This window comes from Mus caroli, chromosome 17, assembly GCF_900094665.2.
Source record: "Mus caroli chromosome 17, CAROLI_EIJ_v1.1, whole genome shotgun sequence".
NCBI classification, from domain to species: Eukaryota; Metazoa; Chordata; class Mammalia; order Rodentia; family Muridae; genus Mus; species Mus caroli.
Window position 1 is genome coordinate 20,922,291 of NC_034586.1, and position 17,042 is coordinate 20,939,332.

General features: G+C 52.6%; 2 protein-coding genes across 4 annotated transcripts in view; one reads left to right on the forward strand and one right to left on the reverse strand.

Annotated features, from left to right (window-relative positions):
* Positions 1-1,199, forward strand: part of Ift140 (intraflagellar transport 140) — an 86,026-nt gene extending 84,827 nt beyond the window's left edge. For both annotated transcript variants that reach the window (XM_021186052.1, XM_029471007.1), the window contains exon 30: positions 941-1,199. In XM_021186052.1, the coding sequence (XP_021041711.1) occupies positions 941-1,150 (210 nt within the window). In that variant the 3' untranslated portion in view covers positions 1,151-1,199. The remainder of the gene's footprint in view (positions 1-940) is intronic.
* Positions 1,200-1,782: 583 nt separating this feature from the next.
* Telo2 (telomere maintenance 2) overlaps positions 1,783-17,042 on the reverse strand; it is a 16,803-nt gene continuing 1,543 nt past the window's right edge. For both annotated transcript variants that reach the window (XM_029471008.1, XM_021186412.2), the window contains exons 3-21: positions 15,273-15,550; positions 13,305-13,373; positions 12,890-13,037; positions 12,412-12,514; positions 9,626-9,694; positions 9,301-9,442; positions 9,084-9,220; positions 8,282-8,361; positions 8,023-8,136; positions 7,629-7,717; positions 7,365-7,456; positions 7,089-7,205; positions 6,889-6,960; positions 5,817-6,008; positions 4,817-4,908; positions 4,182-4,281; positions 3,843-3,907; positions 3,502-3,617; positions 1,783-2,341 (exon numbers count right to left, since the gene is read on the reverse strand). In XM_029471008.1, the coding sequence (XP_029326868.1) occupies positions 2,229-2,341; positions 3,502-3,617; positions 3,843-3,907; positions 4,182-4,281; positions 4,817-4,908; positions 5,817-6,008; positions 6,889-6,960; positions 7,089-7,205; positions 7,365-7,456; positions 7,629-7,717; positions 8,023-8,136; positions 8,282-8,361; positions 9,084-9,220; positions 9,301-9,442; positions 9,626-9,694; positions 12,412-12,514; positions 12,890-13,037; positions 13,305-13,373; positions 15,273-15,550 (2,188 nt within the window). In that variant the 3' untranslated portion in view covers positions 1,783-2,228. The remainder of the gene's footprint in view (positions 2,342-3,501; positions 3,618-3,842; positions 3,908-4,181; positions 4,282-4,816; positions 4,909-5,816; positions 6,009-6,888; positions 6,961-7,088; positions 7,206-7,364; positions 7,457-7,628; positions 7,718-8,022; positions 8,137-8,281; positions 8,362-9,083; positions 9,221-9,300; positions 9,443-9,625; positions 9,695-12,411; positions 12,515-12,889; positions 13,038-13,304; positions 13,374-15,272; positions 15,551-17,042) is intronic.

Here is a 17,042-nt window from a genome sequence, read left to right on the forward strand (position 1 = left end):
AAAAAAAAAAATGAGAGAGAGAGGAGAGAAAGAGGAACCTATTTCTGTCTTGGAGCATGGCTCACTGTTCCATCCCTTGTAGAGTTTCTACTGGGTCTCTGGAGTAAGTCTCACTCGACCAGAAAACGGGTTGCCTTTCATGGTCCTGCAGAAACCCACTAATGGTTCCACAGTCTGCAGGCCCAAGATCAGGGACTACTCAAGCAGGAGGCACTGTAACTACAGACCAAGTGAACCAGGTTAAACCGAATACTTGACCAAAAGAAACCAAGATGAGGACCTAGGTCAGACCCTGCATGATGTTATGGCTGATTAGCTTGGTGTTCTTGTGGGAATCCTAATGGTGAGAGCCCTGGCTGTCCCTGACTCTTTTGCTTGGGACCCTGTTCCTCTTGCTGGGCTGCCTCCTCCAGCTGTGATGTGATGATGGTATGTGCCTGGTCTTATTGTAGCTTGTGATGCCATATTTGGTTGATGTCCCTAGGAGGCCTGCTCTTTTCTGTAGGAAGGCTGAGGGAGAGGGGAGGGACCGGGGAAGGAAAACTGCAGTCGGGATGTAACATATGAGATCCACCCCTCCTTTGCCAAGTGTCCATGGGCGTCCACGGTAAGCATACTCCAGAGAGAAAGCGACTCTAGCACTCACCAGATGTTTGTGTCCTGGCTATAAGGACCCTCTGTCAAGGACTCTGTTCATGTTGTTCAGTGTAGGGTTGCCACTCAGAACCTGAAGTATGTGACAGCTTCCCACACAGGACTAGTGCCTCCAAGTGAAGGCTTTTCTCTTACCTGGAGCAAAGACTGGCTTCCTTGGCCCTGCAGGTGGGCGGGGTCTGATGTTACCTTGTTTTCCTGTGACCCTTGTTTCCATGTGAACTACAGAAGTAACTGGTGGTCACATCTATTGGGCTTCAAGTAACCACTGTCCCTTCTGCTCTAGGCCTATAAGTATCTTGAGGAGATGAGGAAAAGACTTCCTTCAGCCAACATGTCATACTATGTGGACCAGCGCACTGTGGACACTGTGCACCAGGGCCTGGGCCTCCTCCCTCCATCTCGTATCATGCCCGAGCGGGTCCGCCACAATAGCATGGAGGACCATAAGGAGGTGTACGAGGAGGTGATAGAAGAGGTGGACAATGACCCCTGATGCCCAGCCGGCCAGCATCCTGCAACCTGACGTAGTCATCAGAAAGGCAGCTGTCTGTTGTTTGTTTGTTGCTATTGTTTTTTAATCCTGCATTGTAAGCAAGAGCAGTGGGTCGTGGGTCCGGCCTCTGTGGCCAGGAGTTTGGTTCTTAGAAGGAAGACTGCAGGTGTCCACAAGTCGTTCCTTCTGCACTCCTGCTTCTGGGCACTTGGCAGCTCTCGTGGGGGGTTGGTTTACTTCCTTTTAAAGGAGGTAATTTCTTTTCCCCCATGGTTTTCCAACAACAGACCCAGAAACTTCTAGAACTTTGTGACATGAGCTGCACTTGGTGGCTGGGGACTCTTGTTACTGTTAATTGTGCCTGGAGTTAGCTACTTGATAGTTCCCTGCAGATCCCAGTGCCCCTTGAGACCACAGCAAGGACCACCTGGGGCAGGCCTGAGCCCTAAGGACTGTGCCTTTTGTCACCAAGTAAGATACCAGGCACCATCCATGGCTGTTCACATTCCCATGACTCCAAATAAAGTACATTTTCTCAGAGTTAGTTCTCTCAAAAGGCTGTGCTTCTCTCGTGAGGACCTGGGTCGGAGCTAAAGTCTTTGCCAGTGAGAACCACAGAAGCAGCCTGTGTGTCATCTGTAGCCTGTTTATTCTCACAGGAACACAGGGTTGCGCAGCCCATGGGGAGCCAGCAGGCTACCCCTGGTCTGCTGTGCTAGCATCCCCATCCGAGTATAGTAAAGACTGAGTAGCCATCTCCTGTCTTTACTCTTGAGGCCCTGCCCATAGAGCCCAAAGTTCTGCTCTCAGGAGGCAGGTCTCGGGCCCCACATCCCCAGCCCCAATTCTGTCAAAGGCTGTTGTGTCCCTTGGCACAGACCCCCAGTATTTTTAGCTGAACGCTTAGTAACAGCAGGGGTCAGATTGATAGGAGCCTACTTCATGCACACAGGGACCAGCAGCCTCTCCGGCCCTGGCTCCCACATAGAGCCCAGGCGTGTGGACTCTGCTTGTCAGAGGTCTTCACTTCTTCCAGTGCTGAAGGCCCAGGCTCCATTCGGGCCCCTGTGGAGACTCCTCAGGGCTGTGGAGAGGAACTGGACAGGAGCTTGTCTTTGAGTCTCTCCAGAAGCAGCAGAGCCCTTATTGCCAGTTCCCTACAGTCCTCGTCCACATCCTTCTCGGCCACGTCTACCAAGGAAAAATAGAGAATGTGTGAGTGACAGGGCAGTGCCAGTTCGTCCACGTCTGGTCCTCCACACTGCTCCTCACGGGGCCAGAGAGGCTTCTCCCTGAGGGATCAGACAGGTCAGGTGCATAGTTCAGTGGCCCAAGCACTGACCTGGATAAAACGAGTCAGAGAATACAACCTGGGGGATCTGTCTCACACGACCCTGAGAAGAACCTGGCATTGCCAAAGACAGCTGACAGCACAGGGAACTTGGGGACTAATGGATGGGATCTTCTGTGACTAGCCATCAGAAAGAGCAAAGCCGCATAAGGCACACAGGCCCAGGCCTGCCCGGTCAGTCACAAAGCCTGTCAGAAGCTGGGCTCTGGATATGTCCTTCCCAGGGGGTGAAGTGTCAGAGTCTGCAGCTGACTTTTAAGAGGATATGCAGAGGTGAAACACAGAGTGGTTCTCGATGGGTGTTTCCAGCATTCCATACCTCCATGAATACCTGTCTGGATTTGACTTGATTTTTTTTTAAAGATTTATTTATTTTATGTATATACGAGTACACTATAGCTATACAGATGGTTGTGAGCCATCATGTGGTTGCTGGGAATTGAACTCAGGACCTCTGCTTGCTCCAGACCAAAGATTTATTTATTATTATATGTAAGTACACTGTAGCTGTCTTCAGACGCACCAGAAGAGGGCGTCAGATCTCATTACAGATGGTTGTAAGCAACCATGTAGCTGCTAGGATTTGAACTCAGGACCTTCGGAAGAGCAGTCAATGCTCTTAACCTCTGAGCCATCTCTCCAGCCCCCTGGGTTTGATTTTAAACAAGTCTCAGTATGTAGGCCTGGCTGGCCTAGCACTCACTATGTAGGCCAGGCTAGCCCTGAACTCAGAGCTCCATCTGTCTCTGCCAAGTACTGAGATTAAAAGCGTGTGCTGTTGTGTCTGGCTTTGTTTTTGGGAGCCTTCTGAGTTGTCTGTTGAGACCCAGGTAGTAATTCCCAAAGAAACAGGGTAACAGTTGTCCTCTGGTTCCCCCACATTTATGTCATCACGCCTCTCAGAGCTAACACAGGACAGACCCACTCAGACTGGCTGGCCTAGCCCCATCTACTCCAGCCACTCCACATCTGGTGTCCCTGTTCTGGTCCAGACACTAACCTGCCAACCAGGATCTGGCTTCCAGTAGCTCATCTGGCAGGTCCCCCAGCAGCCGCTCTGTGGGTACACTGAGGAGGACAGAGGACACAGCAGACAGCAAGCCCCGGCGCACGTAACTACCAATCAAGAGGGTGGGGAAAGGTGAGGCACGGCTTTGTGAATGGAGCCCCAACTAGCTTATGGGAAGGACCTCCCACACGGACTGAGTCCAGCAGGCCAACTGCAATAAAACTCTTTCCAGCCCTATCTGAGCCTCCTCAGGCAGGACTGACTACTTGTTAGGAAATGTCGGGCATGCTGCCTTGGAGACTATGCTGTGCTTAGTCCCATGGGCCACTCACATGTCAACGTGGAAGCGAAGGGCCCATACAAACTCCAGCAGGGCCTTACCCATAGGCACAGCCACCTAGAAGTCAGCACAGGGACAGCTGGTGAGGGGGTTGCTGTGTTCATTTCCAACACTTGCACCAAAGAAAGGATCCCACCGAGTCAGGGCGCGCCTCTGAGTGGGGACGCCTGCAGTGCCTCATGGCAGGGGACGATGTATTCTGGAGGTCCAGTGTTCCCCACAGGAGCCACGCAGAGCTCAGGTCCCGTCCCGTGAGCACCGGAGATCATCCCCACAACTGCACTGCTGTGGCACTACATGGCAGGGCTTTCAGTCCCCATTTCCAACTCACGGTGGTGTTAACAGCCAGGTACATCAGGGACGCTAAGGTGTGGGTCAGTCTTCCAAGTACCAACTGGTCATCTCCTAAAAGGTCGAAGGTCACCAGAGGCCTACAACATAGAGCTGAGTGAATGGGGCAGCCCCAACACCTAATGGTTGGCCAAGAAGAGCCCAGAATGAGCACCATGACAGAAACCCAAACCCTTGAAGGCTCACATAGTCTTCCTCCCACCTTCACACCCTGGGCCAGTGTGGCAAAGGACGAGCCACAAGGGGAAGGCATTTCCAAATGCCTCCACACACCATGTGCTCCCAGGCACACGCTAGGCCCCGAGTCAAGATCACACTCTACGTTGCTGCAGAAATCTCACAGGCTGAGCATGGGACTAGACTCAGCTGCAGAGATGGGAGGAGGTAGGCAATGGGTGACCAGCAGGCCAGCAGCATTAACAGCATCTTCATAAATCCAAGATCAAAGAACACAGTAACGACTATGCCCTCATCACAAAACTCAATAGCAAAGGGACCTTCCAGAATATTCCACACCTTTTAACTCAAGCTTATAAAACAATTCAAGCCCACACTTATACCCTACTGTGTCACAACTACTGTTCACAGGTGTGTCTAAAGTTCCAGAAACCTCACCTGTCAAAGTGCTGAAGGAGGGGGAAGAAGAAGTAGCCAGCCACAGAGCTGAATTCATTAGGGACGCCTGACAGCTCCCGCTGAGGACAGCCCTGTCAAACACACAGCATTAGTCAAGGTGCAATGCTACCACCATCTAGTACAGTTACGCAGACCCCTTAGGCTTGCCCTGGCCTTCCTGGGTCAAGACCCTGTGGAGAGGACATTTAGTCTCAGGCTACTGTGGTCTGACAGCAAAGAGTTCCAACCCTACACATCAACCATGCAGAGCTAGATAATCCTCACCATGGGATGACCTGTGCACTGTGGCAAACTAAACAGCCTGGTCTCCAGCCCTGAGCTGCACTCAGTATCTCCAGACACCACAGTCCCAGGGATAGCCTGGTCTCCAGCCCTGAGCTGCACTCAGTATCTCCAGACACCACAGTCCCAGGGTAATTTTTTGTTGTTTCTGATATGGCACTCATGAGACCTGAATCTTCACTTCTATGTTTTGTTTTGTTTTGAAACTTTTTAAAAAAGATTTATTTATGTATATATGAGTACACTCTAGCTGTCTTCAGACACATCAGAAGAGGGCATCAGACCCCATTACATACAGATGGTTGTGAGCCACCATGTGGTTGCTGGAAATTGAACTCAGAACCGCTAGAACAGTCAGTGCTCTTAACCTCTGAGACATCTCTCCAGCCTATTTCCATGTCTTAAAATCATGTTGGTCTGACACGATTCAGTTTGTATGTGAGCTCTTGCTGGAAGGAACACCGATACTGGAGCTGATCCTGCCTGTGACTGAGCTCCCTTCAGCCAGCCCACACCTAGAGCTGCGGCAGATTGCACCCTGCGGGTCACAAACCCTTTTGGGTTGCAGATCAGATCCTGCATATCAGGTATTTGCATTACAACTTATACCAGTAGCAAAGTTACAGTCATGAAGTAGCTGAAGTGACCTTATGGTTGCAGGTCATGACAACACAGGATCCGAACAGAGTCCTGTTACCTTGGAGAACCTCCGGGTCTTGCTTCTGATCCGCTCTTCCACAACCACCTGCCAGTCAGGAGCAGTGACATTGCCAGTCTGAGAAACGGTTCGTGCTGGTGAACACATGGTGCCAGGAACGGGGGAACTGTGCTGGGAACGTCTCTGCAGGCTTTTTGGCCGAGACAGTGCCTGGGCAGCCAGAACAAGGACCTAGAGAGAAAGATGTCGTGAGCAAGGACTGGAGAAATGGCCGAGAGGTTCGGAGCACTCACTGCCCTGGCTGAGGACTCAGGTTCCCAACACCCACACCTTTTCTAGTTTCCACAGACAGCTCACACACATAGCACACTAACATACATGCAGACAAAACACCCATACACATAACATAATAACCAAAATGTTGAAAAAAGACTCAGAGTATGTGTCTCTGGGGAAGGATGCTGTTAAAAAAAGTAGGTTGGCATCCACAAAGCTCTGCAGCCTGGATGATACTCCGCCACAGGAAGAATACATTTGGTTTATCCTATAATAGTAAATTTCATGTTGTACAAAAATATACCAATACAAGTGTTATGTAAAATACACATCAGAACTGGTTACGATCTAGTGGTTAAGGATGCCAAATGACCTTGTAGAGGACTGAAGTTCAGTTCCCACCGCCAGTGTTAGATGGCTCTCGACCACCTGTAATTCCAACTGCAAGGAATCCAGCCCCCTCTTCTGGCCTCACAACACTGCACACAGGCATATGCATGTGAACACAACCACAAAAACAAGGCCAACAAGATGACTCAGAAGATCACACACACACACACACACACACGCACACGCACACGCACACGCACACACACACACACACACGCATGCGCACACGCATACACACTAATAAACCTATTTTAAAGCCACACAAACAAAAGACTACTCTGCCACCAGCTCTCAGCCTGGTGAGCCTATGATTGGTAGACAGACCTGCTTCAGTCTCTCATGTTCCAAGAAAGCATGGGGCAATCTTTGGCTACAGTCCATATACATCAACCTCCCAATTTAGTGCAGCCTGGGCCTGACAGGGACAGGGGTCTGGGTCACTTACGTCCAGGATGTCCATGCGCTGCCGGAGGCTATAGTTCAGGCCATAAAACTGTGAGGTCAGATACTTGGCTACCTGGGTAGAAAAGGAGAAGCCACTGTGCTAAAGCTTCAAGACTACCCAAGGGCTAATCGGGGCCAGAATGGGGCCACCAGGGTTTCTGATGCTCCCGGTCTGGCTGGAGTCACCATGCTAGGACATACCTGCTCCGGGTCTGTGACTGTAACAGCTACCAGAGCGCTCTGGCGCAGCTGCTCAAACTCTGCTACACAGGTCTTCTCTTCCAGGTGCAGTAGCACTTTGGCCAGCTCCACACTCACCTGCACAGGGACAGGAGCCAGAACTCTTTCAGCCCCATATGCCCAGCCAGCAATACAGTGCCACCCTCTAAGATTTGGGATACACATGCCACAAAGAGAACTGCCACCCCAGAGTTCCCAACCTCCCCACATTCCCTGACACATCCTCTTACTACTCACCTCCCGAGTGGCCGCGGGGCTCCTATATACCAGGCCCTCGAGCCCCTTTAGGGACGCCTCCCAGCGTTCCATGTCCTCAGATGCAGTCAAAGCTGCACAGAACCCAGACAAGCCAGTAAGTCTCAGCACTGACTCCAGTATGCAGAGTGTCAAAATGAGGCCTGCCAGTAGCCCTAGGACAAGGTGAAGTGGGCCAAGCCCAGGTATCCCTCAAAATAAGCTATCGTGGGGTAAGCACAATGACCTGACCTCAGCAAGGCCCACCTTCCACGCAGTCTCGGATATACAGCGGCTCCTTGCTGCTCTTCAGCTCTCTGTCCCCTGACATGTCATAGGGGATGAACTCATCATCACTGCAGAAAGACAAACAGACACTGGACCTGTCCATCCCAGCCAGGATTTAGGATTATCTTTGTTTCCTCGAGGGTAAGGCCTGAGGATACTAAAATGCCCTCCCAGGAACCCGACACTTTCCGGAAACAGCCACGTGGAGAAGGAGCAACACAGCACTGCCCAGGCTCCTGCTTCAGACTGGCAGGAAGGTGAGGAGGATGGGACTAGCACCTTCCTGCATGTAGTCAGCTCGCCCCTACACGGGACCAGAAAGCCACCCTCAGCCAATCTTTGGACCCACAGAGACCAAGGAGCCCCACCCTACCTGTCCAGCTCCGAGTCAGAGCCCTGCGGCTGAGTTGGGGGGACATCACTCTCCATGGCCTTTTCTGGTATCTCTACAGGAGGCTCTGTGTCAACAGGACCTGGGGATGGGCCTCTAGCAAACAAGCAGCAGCCGGGTCACCCGGGATAGCCTGGAGTGCCCCATTTCCCAGAGAGACTTCTATGATTTGCCCAGACAAGCCCCCTTAACTTTTGTTGGAAGGACTCAGGATGGGGACTGGGAATGGAGAGTCCCTCACCGTGACACCGAGGAGCAGTCACCCGCAGGCTCCGGGGTAGCCAAGGCCAGCAACTCACGGCTCATCTCGTCATCTTCATACTGTTGCAGATACACTGGAGTCAGTGATGCCACGGGTTTCTGATGCCACCTCCTCTTTGACGGGCAGCTCAAGCCAACCCTCCTCTCATGCCCCCTGAACTCATTTTGCAGCCTGGCCATCACCTTTTCTGAAGCAACTTCCGAATGCCCACCTCAAGGTGAGCATGGTGCTAGGTGTGTGCATGGTGCTAGGTGTACTGAGGCGCTGCATGCTGACACACCCAAGGACAGGACCCAAGGACAGGACTCAGCAGAGACTACATCTGCAGGCTCACAGTGAAGCCATGCAGGGCCCAACACGGGCAAGGCCCGTACTATCCAACCTGGCAGTGCCCATGCCAATTAGTGGACCGTAGAGGCTGACTCGCCCCACACCCTGCCAGGCCAGAGCAGCCCTACTGTCTCCTGGACTCAGAACATCCAGGTCCAGCAGACCAACCCCAAGGCAATGGCTCCTTCTCTCCTGCCTAACCATGCCTGAACACATCACATTCTCACAGACTTGGCCCCGACCACACACACCCACTCCCACTCCCAGCCACTAAGAGCTGGAGTGAGTCAGAGCTGCCCCATGCATGAAGCCTTGGCCCTTGGCATGCCCAGCATAGGATACTCCTCAATCCTAGATCCCGGAAACGTGGGGTCCTAGACGAGCTGCTGTGTCAGCACGGGTACCCCAGGGCCCTGTCGCCAAGAGGACAGAGAGACAACGGCCTACTCACTTGGAATTTCAGGGGAGGCCCCTCAGGGTGGATCCTGGAGCTGATGACCTCGGCCACAATCATGCCCAAGCGACGCACAGGGGGCAGGCTGCTGTCCAGGCGGCACTTCACGCCTGCCATCATGCTGGCCAGCAGTTCTTAAAGCAGCAGACATGAACCCTAAAGGGTTCGTCCAAGTGTCGGGGGATGGGGTGTGCCCACACCACAGCCTGCTCACCATCCCGGCTGTCCTGCAGCTCCGGCTCCCTGAGGTGTGCCAGGCAGACAAGGATGGCCTTGCTGATGTAACGCTGCTGCTCCAGGGGTGTGTGCCGGACAGCGCTGCTGCAGCCCCAGGTCTCCAGCAGCTCCTTAAGCACCTGGCAAATTGCAGAGCCTCAGTGGCTACACCACAGCCACCCGAGTTTCAGGCCAGAGCCTACAGCTGTCCCAAGGGTCTGCGTGTAAGTGAAGCCGGACCCCTGTCCTCCCCATCAGAAGACAGTCCCTCGACTGCCCTTCTCCCCGGATACCACCGGTTTGGAGGGACGAGAGGTGCTTACCTGTATGAGGAGTGGCCGCCGCTGACTGTCTAGAGCCAAGTACCCCAACAGGCTCTGCACCATGGGTGTCTACAACAAAAGTGGGGTCCTGTCTACCAGGCAGAGACTGCTCCCTAGAGGAATGGGATAGAATGGAGCCAAGCTCCAGCCTCCCACAAATGAGAGAGCAGCTCCCATGTCCACCTCTGCACCGCCAGCGCCAGCTGAGACTTTTTATATTCTCCATCTCAACCACACTTCAAGACTCAAACGGGTTGTCTGTCAGATTTCAGACCTTGTGGCCCTCATGGTAGAGGACACCTTCAGTGTTAGGTTTCTCAGCCCAGCTGCATATTAGCATGCTGCTCGCCCCACTACAACTCTCTGGACACCATCCTTTTGGTAAGGCTTCAGAACCTAGAGTCTTACCCTGTGTGTGTGTGTGTGTGTGTGTGTGTGTGTGTGTGTGTGTATGGAGGTGCCGCAGAGTCCAATCCCATAGAGCTAGAGGTCCAAGCGTTTGTAAGCTTCCCTGTGTGGACACTAGAAACTAAGCCAGGGTTCTCCACAGGAACAGTCAACACTCAGTCAGGCACTGAGCCATCTCTCCTTTTTGCAGTTTTTTTTTTTTATGACAGGGTCTCACTATGTCGGCCATGCCAGCATCAACCATGGCAGTCTGCCTCCACTGCCTGCTGTTAGAAGGAGAGGCTGAGCCACTGTCCCCATTCTTGACTCATGCATGCTTCCTTTACCTTCCTTATCCCATGTCTGAGGTGGCCGATCTCCCTGTCACCCCTCCTGCTCTCACACGGGACACTGCGGTGGCAGATCCCCAGTGGACCATCCATTTCCTACCTTAAGCTTCTTGATCTAACAGCGTATGGTAAACTGGTAACTATTCTCTCTGTATGTGTATGTGCACATGTGCGCAAACTGTGGAAGTATATGAATGAAGAAATATGTAGGTTGTTTATGTGTGCGGTCACATGCACATGTGCATGCATACATGTATGTGGAAACCAGAGGTCAACCTCAGGTATCACAACTTAGGAGCCATCCAACTTATTTTCTGAGACAAGGCCTTCCTCTGAGAGAGCTCTAGCTGTCCTGCAACTTGCTATGTAGACCAGGCTGGCCTGGAACTTACAGATCCACCTGCCTCTGCCTCCCACCCTCACTGGTGAATGGCCCTAATAGGCTCATATATTTTAATACTTGGTCCCTAGTTGGTCTAACTGTTTGGGAAGCATGTGGCCTTGTTGAAAGAAGTGTTTCACTAAGGGACTGGCTTTGAGGTCTCTAAAGACTCCATTCTCGGTATCTTCCTCCTTCTCTCTGCCTCCTACTTCAAGATCAAGATACAAGCTCTCAGCTGTTGCTGAGCCCATGTCTTAGCTCCGCCATCACAGACTCTAATCAACCCTCTGAAACCATAAGCCCACATGAAATGCTGACTTTTATGAAGTTGCCTTGGCCATGGTGTCCCTCCAACCTTGGTTTTTCAAGACAGGGTTTCTCTGTGTAGCCCTGGCTGCCCTGGAACTCACTCTGTAGACCAGGCTGGCCTTCGACTTATAGAGATCCACTTGCTTCTGCCTCCTGAGTGCTGGGATTAAAAGTATGCACCACCATTCCTGGCTTGGAAATAGGGTCTCAGTGGACCTGGGACTCCCCAGTTTAGCTGGGCTGGCCAGCCAAGGAGCACCAGATATACGTCTGCCTCTGCCTCTCCAGCCAAGGTGACAGGCACGTGCCACCATGCCCAACCTTTTATGCAGATTCTGGGAGGTTTAAACTCGGTCTCCTTGACTGTATGTCGAGAACTACGTGAACTAAGCTATCTCCCTAATCTCAGAAGATGCCCTCTTTCACACCTGTCTCTGTCCACAGCCTTGTCACCCAGGAATGACTGCACGAAGTTTATTCTAGCATTTCAAGTTCTTGTTTGTGGCATTCTCCCATTGCCTGGCTTGTGACAGCTGAGAACAGAGCACTGGACTCAGGGACAGACAGCGTGGCTGCTCTTTCATCGGGGGTCTGTGGGGGATCATCTCTGCCTTCATTTCTCTGGGCTGCCCCCCTGCCCTCTTCAAGGATGGCCACATTATTAAAGTGACCCCATCCCTGCACCTGCACCTGCACTCTGCTGCTGCACTGCCAGCTCAGGTTACTGGGAGGACCCTGCCCAGGTGTCCCTGCACGCAGTAGGTAGGTAGGAGTTACTTGAGTTTCACCTTGTCTCCTCACATCTTGATCTTTCGCACAGGAACCAGAGAGAGTCCATCTCTCCTCAGATTCTCCACTCCTCTACCCAATGGCCTGGCCTTACCCACTGCCCTCTTGCTCTCTGGCCACCAGGGGGACCCAATACCAGCTCAAGCCAATCTGAACAGTCAACCAGCTAGCTCTCTGGATTCCAGGTCTCAGAGGCCTCTGGCCCACCCTCTCAAATCCTCTGAGCTAGGCCTCCTCCTGCAAGCCATACATACTCCTGTCATGCATGCCTCTTGGTGTCAACGCCAAGAGATTAAAAGCATGTGCCACCAAGTCAGGCCCCTTCTCCCATTTTTTTTTTGAGACAGGGTTTCTCTGTGTAGCCCTGGCTGTCCTAGAACTCACTTTGTAGACCAGGCTGGCCTGGAACTCAGAAATCCACCTGCCTCTGCCTCCCGAGTGCTGGGATTAAAGGCGTGCGCCACCACGCCCGGCTCCTTCCCCCATTTTTAACAACAGTTCTTCCCGAGACTCGGAAAGCACACATCCCCCACCCCATCCCAGCATTCTCACCGTCCCGGCATTCTCACCGTGTGCTGGTACTGCAGGAGCAGGAGTTTGCGGGTCACCACAAACTGCGCTTTCTTATTCTTCACCACCAGGTTCCCTAGTAGTCGTGACAGGACTTCAGGCCTGGGAGACAGAGGCAGAAGGGACCTGAATCACAAGTCAGCCTTAAAAGACAAGGAAAACAAAGAGTATGGTGCCCGGTGCCCTGCCACCTGCTCAATCTGTCTAGGCTAGCCCTTCCACAACCTGAGTTGGCCCTTAATCTTTCTTCTTCCCAGAATAAATGTGAATATCCATGGGAAGACTGACCCCATCAGAGCTGAGAGGATCAACCCAACAAGGTGGAGGGTGGGCACAACTAACAGCCAGCCTGGAAAGGCAATGGTGAGAGGTGAGCTGCCCCAACGGCATAGAGCATGGGCTCTAATAGAGCACCCAGGAGAGCAGCAGAGAGAACAGCAGCAATGCTGGAGTCTACCCTGCAGCCCCCCTGCTTACCTGGGAGCAGCCTCTATAAGTCCTGTCAGCACAGCCTCCACTGCCCGGTCAGGCACCTGCTCCACCAGGCGCCAGCACACCCGCTGCCACAGACAGCTGTCCTGGGTGAGCACTGTCAGCTGGGGCACCAGCACACTCAGGATCTCTCCTGAGGGGACACAGAGGCCCTGGGCTTCAGGACCAACCCTCAACGGAGGGGGCGGGGGGAAGACACGGGACCAACAGGGGCACCCAGTGCCCACAGCCCCACAGGTTCACAGACATGGGTAAGCCCAAGACAACATCAGCAGACCCAGGGTCCAACCCAAATGAGGCGATCCCACTGAAGGTAAGCATCGACTTACATGTCAATGCGTGGGATGTAAGGTGACCCTCACCCTCCTCTAAGGATGGGAAGGTGTCATGGACTACTCACTCTTTCGGCCCTGGATGCAGACCTTCCCAAGAACTCGAGATACGAAGGAGACAGAGCAGTCTAGGCCACCTAAAATGGAAAGCAAGACAAGACTACAAAACAGGTCGGCAGGAAAAACGCTGAGGACATCTCACCATACATGGCAACCTCATGTTTAGTGGCCAAGTCAGCTGTAGAAACTCCTCGGAACAGATATGCATGTCAATCTAACATGAGGGGAAACCTAGACAGAGCTGTTTTTAACTTGAAAATCTAGTAATATGTGCTTTAAAAGTGTCACATGCAAGCTGAACGCTGGTGGCACATGGCTTTAGCCCCAGAGCTTGGTTGACAGAGACAGGTGGATTTCTGAGTTTCATCACCAGCCTGGTCTACAGAATGGGTTCTAGGAGAGAGAGGGCTACCCAGAGAAACCCCATCTCAGAAATCAATTAAATGAAAACAAAACATCATCATCTCAACGATGCCAATGATCCTCCTACATCACTGAGGAGGCACCAGACAGGACCTGGCCTAGGAGTTAAGTACCGAGGCAGAACTGGGCTCTAGGCGGGGTATAGACATCAGCAGCCACTGCCCACAAAGCCCTCCCTCCATTGGCGACAGGGCCCTGGGGTACCCGTGCTGACACAGGACCCCATGTTTCCGGGATCTAGGATTGAGAAGTATCCTATGCTGGGCATGCCAAGGGCCAAGGCTTCATGCATGGGGCAGCTCTAACTGAATCCAGCTCTTAATGGCTGGGAGTGGGAGAGTGTGTGTGTGTGGTCAGGGCCAAGTCTGTGAGAATGTGATGTGTTCTGGCGTGGCAAAGAAGGAGCCATGAGAAGGGCAAGAACAGCGAGCAGATGGGATGGCAGCCTCCCAGCAGCAGAGCTGAGATGATGGTGTCTTCCAGAACACAGACATGGAGCCAGACACACCATGACAGAGGGATGGGAGCCTATCCGCAGGCTTCAAGGACAGAATCCAATGCCACTAAGAATAGAGTGAGGCCCTGACTGTCTCAAAAACAAGGCAAAGCAAAACAGACCACAAAGTAGTTGCTGTAAGAAACCAGGGAAGACAGAGGCTTGGGCCAGGTTAGGGCTATGCCAAAACTCCAAGGGACCAGCTTCCTCTGAGGTCACATGGGTAAAGGACACAGGAGCCCTCAGGGTGCTGGGCTGAGCCCATGGAAGCAAGCCAAAGTGAAAACTTAGCTAGGAGCAGACTGAGAGAAAGCAGCCAGAGTAGCTCCCGTTGGGCTGGGGAATGGCTCAGACCAGAGTGTGCATGTGACAGGCACGAGAAGGAAGGTGGGGACACTTCAGGAAGAGGCACAGGCTCATCAGTCTCCCTGGCCTGTATCTGACAACCCAGGAATCACGATGGCCCTTCCCCAATTCCCACTCTTGGGATATGTACCAGGGAGAGCCACTTGTCATGGCCCAGAAAAGGCAGAGCTAACCTAAAGGCAGACACCTACAGGGTGGTCTCTAGAGATCTGTGAGTGACAGCAGTTGCCACAGTGCCGGACACACATGTGAAAAGCACCTGCCCTCAGAGCCAAGAACAGTCAACACTCCAAACCACCACCGAAGACACATAGATGAGCAGGCTCACATAAGCACAGACCTGGACCTCAGCACACCACCGAAGACACATAGATGAGCAGGCTCACATAAGCACAGACCTGGACCTCAGCACACAAGGACGCTTCTCAGAAATACAAGCAACTGGGCAGAGAAAGCATGCCTAAGTCTGGTGACTTTGTCTAACACCCAGTTAAGAACCAAAGGAAACTAGGGCCAGAGCCAACTCACAACCCAAAAGAGATGAAACTCTCTCAGATGATATGAGAGGGTCTGAAGCAGGACAGCCTCTAACCTGCCTGACGCCACACTTCTGACATTTAAGACTCCGCAGGCTCTGAGAAGAGAAGGGAGAAGATAGAGGCCATGAGAGATGTCGAGGCAGGGTGCTCACCTTGGAGAAAGTTCACAACTGCCTTTAGTGCCTGCACAACCTCCTGGCCAAGCAGAGGGAAGTAGTTCTGGGGGAAGAACCGGGTCAGGTTGTCCCGCTGGAGACAGTTGCCCAGGAGATCAGGTAAGCCCACGACCTTGCTGAGCAGCGTCTCCTGGAACAGGGGAAAGCTGGGCTTTGTCTGTGGCCGACACTGCTCCTCCATTAGAGCAGCCACTCTGCCCGTGCTCAGAAATGTGTCCAGCAGCTGAGCCATCTTCATCAGACGGAAGCTAGGGCTAAAGAATACCAAGTGTATTGGGCAGAGCCCTTAGCCCCCCACCCCCCTCCGCCTAGTGTTGCCTTCTGGCCATAAAGAATCAGTCCCAGGCTAAGGAGATGGCTCAGTTGGTAAAATAAGCCCTGCAAGCATGAACCACATTAAAAAACCCAGTGGTGGTGCATGCTCAGCACTCAGAAAGCAGAGGCAGGTGGGTCTTGAGTTCGAGGCCAGCCTGCTCCACAGAGCAAGTTCCAGGACAGCCAGGGCTATACAGAGAAACCCGGTCTCAAACAACAGCAGCAATAACAACAGAGCCAGGGGAGACAAGCACAGTAGCACACAGCCTAATACCAGCATCCAGGAGGCAGAGGCAGGAGGGTCTCCATGAGTTACAAGTCTATTCAGTGAGTTACAGGGATCGTCAGGGCTGTTTGGTGAGACCCTGTCTCAACCCTCTCGGCCCCACAGCCCCCACCCACCAAAGCCAGGTGAGGTGACAATATCATGAAGTCCCAGCCCTAGGGATAGAGAGGCAAGTGAATACCTGAGATTCCATGGCCAGACAGCCTAACCTAGCTGACAACCGTCCAACAGATAAGAGACCCCATTTCAAAAAACAAAGCTGCCGGGCGTGGTGGCGCACGCCTTTAATCCCAGCACTCAGGAGGCAGAGGCAGGCGGATTTCTGAGTTCGAGGCCAGCCTGGTCTACCAAGTGAGTTCCAGGACAGCCAGGGCTACACAGAGAAACCCTGTCTCAAAAAAAACAAAAAAAACAAAACAAAAAACAAAGCTGAGCATGGTGGCATTCTGGAGGCAGAGGGTAGAGAATCTCTGTGAGTTCAAGGCCAGGACAGCCAGAGCTGTCAAAAGCACCAAAAAACAAAATGAAACACACACAAAAAAAGAATCAGACCCAACTACTTCCTAAGTATTTACATTTGCCTATCATCTGGAAAGCTCTTCTCTCCCCTGCTGAACAGCCAGTTACTCATAGGATGTCCCGGATCCTGCACCAGTCCTTCCCCTGTTCTGGCCTGTTTGCACAAGTCTTTTTCTTTTCTTTTTCTTTTTTAAGATCTGATATTTTATGTGTGGGTGTTTTGCCTGGATACTACATGCGCGCAGAACCTATGAAATCAGAACAGGGTAAGGTGTCAGATCCTCTGGAAACGGAGTTGCACTGAGTTGTGAGCAGCCATGTGGGTGCTGGGAACTGAACCCAGTCCTCTGGAAAAGCAGCCAGTGCTCTTAAGCACTGAGCCATCTCTCCACCCCCACACCCCAGCAGTTTATAAAACCCCAGCTTCTCACAGCCACAGATCCTTCCAAGGACTGCCACTCAACCGGATGTGAGACCTGGGTACGCGGGATCCATAGCAACAATGTGGTAGATAAACATTTAAAACCTGACATGGGGGGCTGGTGAGATGGCTCAGTGGGTAAGAGCACCCGACTGCTCTTCCGAAGGTCCAGAGTTCAAATCCCAGCAACCACATGGTGGCTCAC